At 48.0% G+C, this 9,831-nt stretch overlaps 1 protein-coding gene across 3 annotated transcripts in view; it reads left to right on the plus strand.

The window, feature by feature from the left end:
• The window catches only part of SPOP (speckle type BTB/POZ protein), a 55,913-nt gene extending 46,376 nt beyond the window's left edge, over nt 1-9,537 (plus strand). For all 3 annotated transcript variants that reach the window (XM_035134910.3, XM_035134911.3, XM_035134912.3), the window contains exons 6-10: nt 560-737; nt 2,239-2,294; nt 3,741-3,863; nt 6,372-6,514; nt 8,070-9,537. In XM_035134910.3, the coding sequence (XP_034990801.1) occupies nt 560-737; nt 2,239-2,294; nt 3,741-3,863; nt 6,372-6,514; nt 8,070-8,214 (645 nt within the window). In that variant the 3' untranslated portion in view covers nt 8,215-9,537. The remainder of the gene's footprint in view (nt 1-559; nt 738-2,238; nt 2,295-3,740; nt 3,864-6,371; nt 6,515-8,069) is intronic.
• The last annotated feature ends 294 nt before the right edge of the window (nt 9,538-9,831 follow it).

A 9,831-nucleotide genomic window follows, 5' to 3' on the forward strand; every position in this document is an offset into this window, starting at 1 on the left:
CCTGCATATACCTGACATGAAATCAGGAGGATCAAGGAGGTTCAGGAACAGTGTACAGAAGACTGGGCTCTCTGGCATTTGTCTGTACCCCATTGTAAATTGCCATATAGTAAGTGTTCATTGGTATTCATCTATAGAGAGGTTTTTGTCGCTTGTGGCCTGATAACTTTGTCTTCTGGAGCCATGTGGAGCTCGGCAGATTTGTTTTCTTTGACATCTCTGCTCCTTGCCTGCGGCACGTAGTGCCTTGGATTGCGTGGACCAGTCTGTAGAAATGGACGACCCTGTCTTTTATCCCAAAGGAAAGAACTTGGATGAACTTCTAATTCCATTAAAATCTGTGGGAATCCTTAGGCAGCCATGCCGTTGGGTGGGTGGGAGCACGGTTTCTTTTCAGTGCATTGCTGTTTCTTTCTTAAACATCGCTACCCAAGAGCATCTGTGGGGGTTTTGGGTTTTGTTTCCCTCCACCCTACCGACCCTCTGTGCTTAAAAAATAATAATAAAATCACTGCTGCTGCTGCTTCTTCTTTTGTTGATCCCCTGTACTTCCTTGCAGGTGAGTGTAGTACAGGACTCTGTCAATATCTCCGGCCAGAACTCCATGAACATGGTGAAGGTACCTGAATGCCGCTTGGCTGATGAGTTGGGAGGCCTCTGGGAAAACTCTCGCTTCACAGACTGCTGCCTGTGTGTAGCAGGCCAGGAGTTCCAGGCTCACAAAGCCATATTAGCAGGTCGGTATCGACATGGGCGCGAGGCTTAGCAGGATGGCGGATGGACTGATCAGGGACAAGCCGACTGCCTTGATGAGTGTTTTGGAGGTTGATTCCCTCCTTTTCCAGAAAGGGGCTCCAAATAGCGGGTCCTATAAGATGGGAACAATTGAATGAATGAGGGGCAATGGGAATGTATCATATCGAAACCTCAGATTAAAAAACCCATTTAATGCTATTGGGAGGGCGGGGAAGGTGCAAATTGTAGAAACTGCTTTGCCAGAGGTCTTCTAGGACTTAGTGTATGCTGTAAATCAGGCATGTCCAACTCCCAAGAAGACTGTGATCTACTCCCACTATTTAAAAAAAACCAAAAAAACTGGCAGCGATCTACCCATTAGATCGACCAAAGTTGTTCAGCTTTTTTTTCTGGGAAGCCAAAATTGTTGGATATGCCTGCTGTATATAATGCAGTTCCGTGGGAGCCCAGGATACACTATTCAGCTTTCTTCCCTCCTTTTAGAAAGGCAAGTTTCGGTGTCTTAGGACTGCAGAGATATACCTTGGTTCTCAAACAGAATGCATTCCGGGAGTCCGTTTGGCTCCCAAAACTGTTCGAAGACCAAAGCGCGGCATCCTGCCGCCAATCAGAAGCCATTGAAGCCACGCCAGATGTACAGCTTCCGAAAATTGTTTGAAAACCGGAACACTCCCTTCCGGTTTTCTATCATTCGGCAGCCAAAACATACAAGTTCCAAGGTGTTCAGCAACCAAGGTACGACTGTACTTGAAAGTGTGGCAGTTCCTGCTGAAATCCCAGACGGATTGCTCAATGCGATTTGCGAGTAGTTTAGGGGTACGCACTCCCGTGTTTTCCCCTCAGCTAGGCCCCTGCGTAGATTTTTCACTTTTGTGCGGCTAGCAAAACCAGAATGAATTGTGGCAAGCTTGTAACATTTGTTCAACTTGCATAATTCATGCGTGTTGCAGAACCTAGCTTTTCTCGGGGCAGAAAGATGTCTGCCTGGGAGCACAACGTTTTTTTGCCCCTTTTGTTAAGCACAGGGTGCACACAGCCCCATATATATTCTGCTCCAAGCCAGTTTAACCACCATGGCTCCTTGGAGGAGAACCCTCCGAACTGTAGTGGGAGGGAATGGAGCCGAGAATGTCTGTGAGTGAGTGGTCTTCACCATCACAAAACTGCAATTTCCAGAGCTGCTCTTGGGTGTGGGTGGGCTGGGCTGATGGAAAAGCTAGTTTTAAGCTGGTCTCCTTTCTCTAATGTGCATATGCCCTTAGGAAGACATTTGATAACATTTCTTTCATGAACGTTTTGTTTATTTTTTACGCCCTGTTATATTGGTACCTTTATTTGCAGGTACTGATTGCATGTGTCAGTTCCTCTCTGGAGAGGAAGGTTATCTCTTCACATAGTTTTAATTGCATTTTGTGGTGTTCTTTTCCCTCCTCCCCAATCTCTCTCTCTCTCATATTCCCCACCCCACCCCTCTGGCCGCAGCACGTTCTCCGGTTTTCAGCGCTATGTTTGAACATGAGATGGAAGAGAGTAAAAAGGTAAGTGAGCAGAGCAGCTTTCTGGTCGTGAGGAAGAGCCATTTGCTGATCTGCAGACTGGGAGAGATAATTCAGGAGCCGGAACAATTCTTGGTTCCTCCCCGCAAGTAGCTGAAAAATACTGCAGACGTCTGACCTCCACTTGCAAAGGTCTTGCTCGGCACAGAGGCTCAAAGCGGAAATAAAATACATTGCTGTCATGTGTTCAGGTTGGCAAGGCCTCTTGCTATGGGAAAGAATACTAGAGAGCTGACATTGTGAACTGTATTTTAGATAGATAGGTCTTGACCAGAGGAATGGCTGGGGAACAAGCGCTGCCAATGGAAACAGAAACCATGTCGGGGGAATACCTTTATTAGGCCAACCAAAATATCACACAATATAATGTGCAAGCTTGCGAGTTCTCCAGAAACCTTCATCAATCTTGCAGCATTTTGCTGGACCTAATAAAGGCATTGCCCTAATACTGTATGTATTTTGGCATTTACTCTTTCCAGTTTTTGCATGAAAAAAGAATCACTGTAGGTCGACATTTGCCTTCCAGTTTTTTATATTTCAAGGAGCCAGAGCTAGAGCCCTGGGTGCAAGTCTGAGGCTTGTTCAGTCGAGAAGCTCACTAGCTGATGCCTTTTGTTCCAAGATACACTGTCCCCACCATTCCTACCTTGCAGCCTTGTTGTGAAATGAAGCTTTGAGAGATGGGCATATTGTAAACCACCAGGAACCTTCAAGGCAGGCCAGAAAAGAAAATTTGGAAAGCACCGTAGGAGGGAGTTAATTCTCTTGCGCTGCCAGCATTTTACAGTTGGGGTGGCATTCATGTAACAGTAAATGCTGACTTCTTGCCGCTGCCTGAGACAGTGGCAGAGCGAAGCTGTAAGGAAAAGTCTCAGCACATTCTCTTCTGATAGTAAAAAGGTAAAGGGACCCCTGACCATTAGGTCCAGTCGTGACCGACTCTGGGGTTGCGCGCTCATCTCGCATTATTGGCCGAGGGAGCCGGCGTATAGCTTCCAGGTCATGTGGCCAGCATGACAAAGCCACTTCTGGCAAACCAGAGCAGCACATGGAAACGCCGTTTACCTTCCCGCTGTAGCGGTTCCTATTTATCTACTTGCATTTTGACGTGCTTTCGAACTGCTAGGTTGGCAGAAGCTGGGACCAAGCAACGGGAGCTCACCCCGTCACAGGGATTCGAACCGCCGACCTTCTGATCAGCAAGCCCTAGGCTCAGTGGTTTAACCACAGCGCCACCTGGGTCCCTTCTTCTGATAGTAGGAAGAGGCAAAAGGAGACTGGAACATTTCTGTTCCTCCTGCACGTGTTCTCTCCAAATAGTTCCACTTTGCCCCCCCCAAAAAAAAGAGAGATCTGGGGGAGGAGACCAACAGTTGGGTCTGTTGCCTGAGTGTCAGAAGAATAACCCTAATTTTCCCCCTGGTGCAGAATCGAGTTGAAATCAACGATGTGGAACCTGAAGTTTTTAAAGAAATGATGTGCTTCATTTACACGGGGAAGGCACCTAACCTCGATAAAATGGCTGACGATTTGCTTGCAGCTGCTGATAAGGTACACAGGATGTTCGGGTGGCTGGCTGGCCGTTGCCTTTTTTTCCCTCTTGCAAAAAGGGAGAGGGGGACTAGCACAGAAATCGCAGCTTCAACATCATTGTGTTTATACTTGATACCTAGGCCTTTGGTTTTGTGGGTTTTTTAAAAACCAGAGTAGTTTTCGTCTCCTGGTGACGAAATTGTGGGGGACTTACTGGCATGAACATGCCATTGGTGTCTTACCAAATTCACTCCTGGGTCTTTGGGCACAGTTCAAAGAGATTTCCTTGGCCCACCTAGCCCATTATGTAAGCTGTGAGTGGCTGTGTATTTAGAATCATAGAATCATAAGAGTTGGAAGAGACCACAAGGGCCATCCAGTCCAACCCCCTGCCAAGCAGGAAACACCATCAAAGCATTCCTGACAGATGTCTGTCAAGCCTCTGCTTAAAGGCTTCCAAAGAAGGAGGCTCCACCACACTCCTTGGCAGCAAGTTCCACTGTCGACCGGCTCTTACTGTCAGGAAGTTCTTCCTAGTGTTTAGGTGGAATCTTCTTTCTTGTAGCTTGAATCCATTGCTCCGTGTCCGCTTCTCTGGAGCAGCAGAAAACAACCCTCTTTGATATGACATCCTTTTATTTTTTTTAAACATGGCTATCATATCACCCCTTAACCTTCTATTCTCCAGGCGGGCCACACCCCACTGCTGTCAAGAGGCTCAGGGCCTGGCCAGCCATGAGGCATTGCTAACCTCTGTCCTCCTAGCAGTCTGTCCCATCCTCGAGGTGTTGACTGCGAGAGGAGAAGCAGGCCCAATAGAGACGAACTCTTGCTTCCTGATCTTTGCAGGAATGCACTGAAAGATGAACAGTCTGCTGTAGAAGCTTCTAGGATGAGACAGCAATCTTTAGGTACACCCCTCATTGCGCAGAGAGAGGGGTGCCCTGCTCTGTTGCGAGCAGCATGTGCCTCTCTTGTACACTGCCATTTAAATCGCCATCACCCCCTGGGCCAGCACGGACTTCATTAAAAGGGATGTGAAATGAGGCATCACTGCCTCAGTGAAAAAGCCTCAGGATCAGCCTCTCACACCTGCAAGAATATGGGGTACCTGCAAGTTAAGGACGCTATGCTGATGCTTCGAGGTCACATCTTACACCACTGAATTGAGAGGTTTTGTGCTGTTCCTTACCTGTGTGTGGCAGGTTGGGGCAAAAGGGCAGAGGTGAAGAAGCTGGGTTTCTTGGAATTGGAATTTCCAAGCCTTGATATTCAAGTCATTAATAGAATAGCAGTGAAAAAGCCCCTGCCGTATGTTTGCAGGGAATAAAAGTAGTATGGCAAATTTAGGGTGGAATATCGCAGTTTTAATTGTGGGTGGGTGGGGTAGAAACCTGTGCCCCCTTCACAAAATCAAAATATACTACCATGCAGCAGATGCCAAGTGAGTCTTGCACACTTGCCTAGCAGAAGCCCATATTGGCCTCTGGGAATGGTTTAGTGGCAAGTTAATTTTCAGCCCTGCCTAGCAACAGCAGTTGCCCAACCCATTGAGCAAACAGTAAGGTTAAGGGGTCTTTAATTGTTGTGACTTTTTATATAGCTCTTCCTCCCCCCCCCCCAAAAAAAACCTCTTCTTGGGTGTCTGTATAAGAACAGAAAGCAAAACCTTTTATGGCAGAACATGAAGCCTCTTAATATTTGCCCGAGAGGCTTGGGAACAGCTTGTTCTGTCTTCCTCCAGTCTCTTGGGGAAAATACGCAATTATACTATAAACAAAACACAGTGCATATCCTAAACCCTGGAGACCTGCCATTGGGCTCTTGGGTGAAGATGCGATTAGAGAGTTAGGCTTTGTCTTTCAGAAGTGTTTATTGAGGAAGATGGGAAAGGATGTTGTTGTACCTAAAGATCCAGACTCCATTGACTTTCCATCCAGCTGCTTGGGCTTGTATGTTCTCTTTGTCCAGCGCTCCAAAGCTCTGCGAGCAGAATTAAGTTATGCAGATAACCTACTACAATTTTGCATAATTCTGCTTCTGCAGTTAGGTTTGGCACTCGTTATGTGTGTTTTTGGCAAAAGAACTTAAGATATCGCCTCATTTCTCTCTCTCTCCAGCCAGAAGGCTTCAGACATTTGTGAGGAATGCTGACAATTGCCCAGAATATGCATCTCTCTTCCTCCTGAATATTGTGCTTCCAAACATTACTATTGAATAATTGGGGGGAAAGTACAGTACACTTTGCATGTATCAGTGCTATGCTATAGTTACAGAAGCACTGCACAAGACTTGGAACGCTTGTTCCAACAAGGAGACGACCGCTAGCACAGAGACTTTATAGGATTAAAGGAAGCGAGGTGCCGCATCTACAAAAGCCATTCAAAATAGCAGTGCTAAAACCCACCTGTAAGGAGTTTGGCCACCACAGCACCACAGCCTCTTTTGGGTCTTCCTCTTTCGGGGCAACCTCATTTCAGTACCTCTCTGTACCTTCCTCCCCCTGCCTTTATGTTTTATTTTTAGTATGCTTTGGAACGCTTGAAGGTGATGTGCGAGGATGCTCTGTGCAGCAACCTGTCCGTAGAAAATGCAGCGGAGATCCTCATCTTGGCTGATCTACACAGCGCTGACCAGCTAAAAACTCAGGCGGTTGACTTCATCAACTAGTAAGCAGGTTTTATCTTTTCTCCCCCTCGCCTCAGAATGTGGGGAAATTGACAAGTAAGAACCCTAGAGAACGAAACCCCATTGCACTTCTTGTACTGCAGTTTTTGTTCAAGCACTCTCATAACCAGCTAAAGTTGGTGCACCAAAAAAACAATTCCACTTCCTCTGTTTTGGTTTCTCTCGCTGGCTCATCCGCAGCTTCTTTTTTATCAAACATAATTCCTTCCCCTTTTGCCCTTGCGCTGGAGAATCAAGTAGTGGCTGTTGCGTGCGGAAGACACTTTTCCGAAAGGACACTCTGCCCCACTGATTTCTGCCAAGGGGGACAGTGGCAGCTGCATTCATATTCTTTCTCTTTTAAGCATCCCAAGAGAAACAAACAAGCAAGTCCTGTAAGAGATTTGCAAATCCTGTAAGAGAAGAGAAGACAGGTGTGTCCTGCGGTGGACAACCAGTGCAAAATACCCTCTCTCTTTCTCTTTCTTGGATGAATTGGATGTTACTTTTAGAACTGCCTATTGCAGGGGTCCCCAGACTTACCGCGCGGCGGGCCGGTGCCCGCCGCGCCGACCGCGCAGTGGGCCGGAGGGCAGGGGAGTGCGCGCGCAGCGGGCCGGAGGGCGGGGGAGTGTGCGCCCGTGCGCATGCGCACACGCACACTCGCAGGGAAAAAATCGCCGAAAATCGCTTGTGCGCATGCGTATGGGCCTCCCCCGACCCGGAAGTGCACCAGAAATGACCTCTTCCGGGTCGGGAGAGGCCCATATGCATGCGCACAAAGGATTTTCGGCGATTTTTTGCCGGTTTTTTAGATCGTCGCTGCGTCGCGCGCCGTGAGAGCGGGCGGCGGCAGCGGGCGGCGGGGGTCGTCGCGGGCCGGATTGGAAGGCCGATTGGGCCGCATCCGGCCCGGGGGCCATAGTTTGGGGACCCCTGGCCTATTGTGTCTGAATGGTGAGTTGCTCAATGCAAAATGGAGTGCAAGTGGGGCCAGCAAACTTTTTCAGCAGGGGGCTGGTCCAATGTCCCTCAGACCTTGTGGGGGGCCGGACTATATTTTGGAGGGGGGGGAAATGAACGAATTCCTATGCCCCCCAAATAACCCAGAGGTGCATTTTAAATAAAAGGACACATTCTACTCATGTAAAAACACCAGGCAGGCCCCACAAATAACCCAGAGGTGCATTTTAAATAAAAGGACACATTCTACTCATGTAAAAACACACTGATTCCTGGACTGTCTGCAGGCTGGATTTAGAAGGCGATTGGGCCGGGTCCGGCTCCCGGGCCTTAGTTTGCCTTCCCATGTTTCAGGCCAAGGTAGTGTCATCTTGCTTACATCGCACCGCAGAGTATCTATAGCAGATGATGATGCATTTAAACAAGACATAAAAAGCAGCTGCTGAAACCCCAAAGTGGAAGTATTGATAGCCTGAGAACTTCCCCTTCCCTTCTGTGTGTTTTGCCTTTCACTGTTAACTTTTGTGTGCGTGCATTCCCCCCCCCCCCAAAGCAACAGCTGGTAACCTTGGCTCCTTCGTTGTTTGTTTCCAGCCACGCTTCCGACGTCATGGAGACTTCAGGATGGAAGTCGATGGTCGTGTCTCACCCCCATTTGGTGGCCGAGGCATATCGCTCGTTGGCCTCTGCGCAGTGCCCTTTTCTGGGACCCCCACGCAAGCGGCTGAAGCAATCCTAAGGCCGGACCCCATCGCACAACCCCGCGTGTGTATGTGTGGCTTTTTAAACAAAGGAAAAAAAATGGAAGTAGCAACAGAAGCAAGTTGCTTTTCCAACCTTGGCCACCAGGTAGACGATGCAACCTGTGGAGCTTTTAACTCTGTTGTGGGGGTGGGTGGGTGGGGGGGGAAAAGACTGCTTTGAGACGTGCAGACTTTTAAAACAAACAAAATCAGCAGCAAGTAAACTTTGGGGCGAATGGGGAGGGGTGGACTTTGGGTTAAAGGGGGACTGTTCAACCTAATATATCCCTGTTGCTGCAATGTCTGTGTGTTTCCCTTTTGACTTGGCCAAGTCAAGAACTTAAAGGAGTTGGCCAGCTGCTGGCCTGACACAACAGATCCCAACAGCGCTAAATGGAATTTAAGGCGAGAGGAAAAGGGACAACGTTATGGCCTCTGCACCTGACCGCACAGAACAAGAAGTCGGGCCTGATCAGAGCAAGGAGTACGCTCTCTTTCCTTCCGGAAATGACAAGAGGGGAATGCGGGGGTGGGGTGGGGAATGATTCTGCCTTGATGAGATGAAGCCCACTCACGGGAGCATCCGTGGGATTTGTATCAGGACTTTTGGGAGAGGGAGAGACTCCCAGCCGCCGTGAAACCCCTGCATCCGCCTTCCAGCCACGAGGCGGCGACGGTCTCTCTCGGCAGCACTTGTGTACATGGACGGCAGAAGCGAAAAGCGAGCCCCTCTACAAACTGGCAACTTTTAAAAAGTGATGAGGGGGCTGGTGTGAGGATACGCTCCCTGGATACGCTCCCTGGACGATTTGGATAGGATGGAGACAGCCATGACCGGCTTTCAGGAACTGTTGGCGATACTCTGGACTTGGAATTGGCTGTCCAAGAACAATGGTTACCTGTTTAGATATTGTGGGAATTCTTGTTCTTTTGGTATCTCTCTTGCCCTGTTTTAGTTTACTTCCCCTTAACTCCTGTGATTTCTTCACATCCTTTTCTGTTTTGTTTGGTTTTTTAAAGAAATTTTATTGTTCATGAACACTGTGTCAAAGGTTTCTTGTCCTGCGTTGCAAAAATGATTCTTATCGAGTGTTTGTACCCAATCCGCTGGTTTGTAGAAGATTCTGGTCCTGCTCCGTTCTAAGCCAGTTTCCTTTTACAGGCAAGAAGTTCCAAAATAACTGGTAAAGCTTTTTTTTCCCCTTTTCTTTTTGAAAATATAATTACTCTTTTGTACTGTGTGTTGTTCTGTCTTGTCTTTATGGCTTTCTTTCACCTTTTTTTATATATATAAAAAAGAGAAAAACCTTTCCCCTCAAGTTCATATTTGGTTTATGTGTGTTATTTACGCTCATGTTATTTGCAGTCCAGGAATTGGCGCAGCTGCCACCGAGATACTTTGTTTTCCTGTTTCAGTAAGAGCTAGTTCTGGGAGCCGACCTGTCCCACCAACGCTCCTGGGCTTAGCAGAGGAGCTCAATGCTTCTGATTGGCTTGTCCCTCTTCGGTTTTGCATAAAGTGATTGGACCAAGCAGAGGTGTACCTACCTAGGCTCCCTTGCATCCTTGCCAAGGAGATGCATTGGCGCCACTGAAGCCATGGGCAAGAATCT

Source organism: Zootoca vivipara, chromosome 12, assembly GCF_965207765.1.
Source record: "Zootoca vivipara chromosome 12, rZooViv2.hap1.1, whole genome shotgun sequence".
NCBI lineage: Eukaryota > Metazoa > Chordata > Lepidosauria > Squamata > Lacertidae > Zootoca > Zootoca vivipara.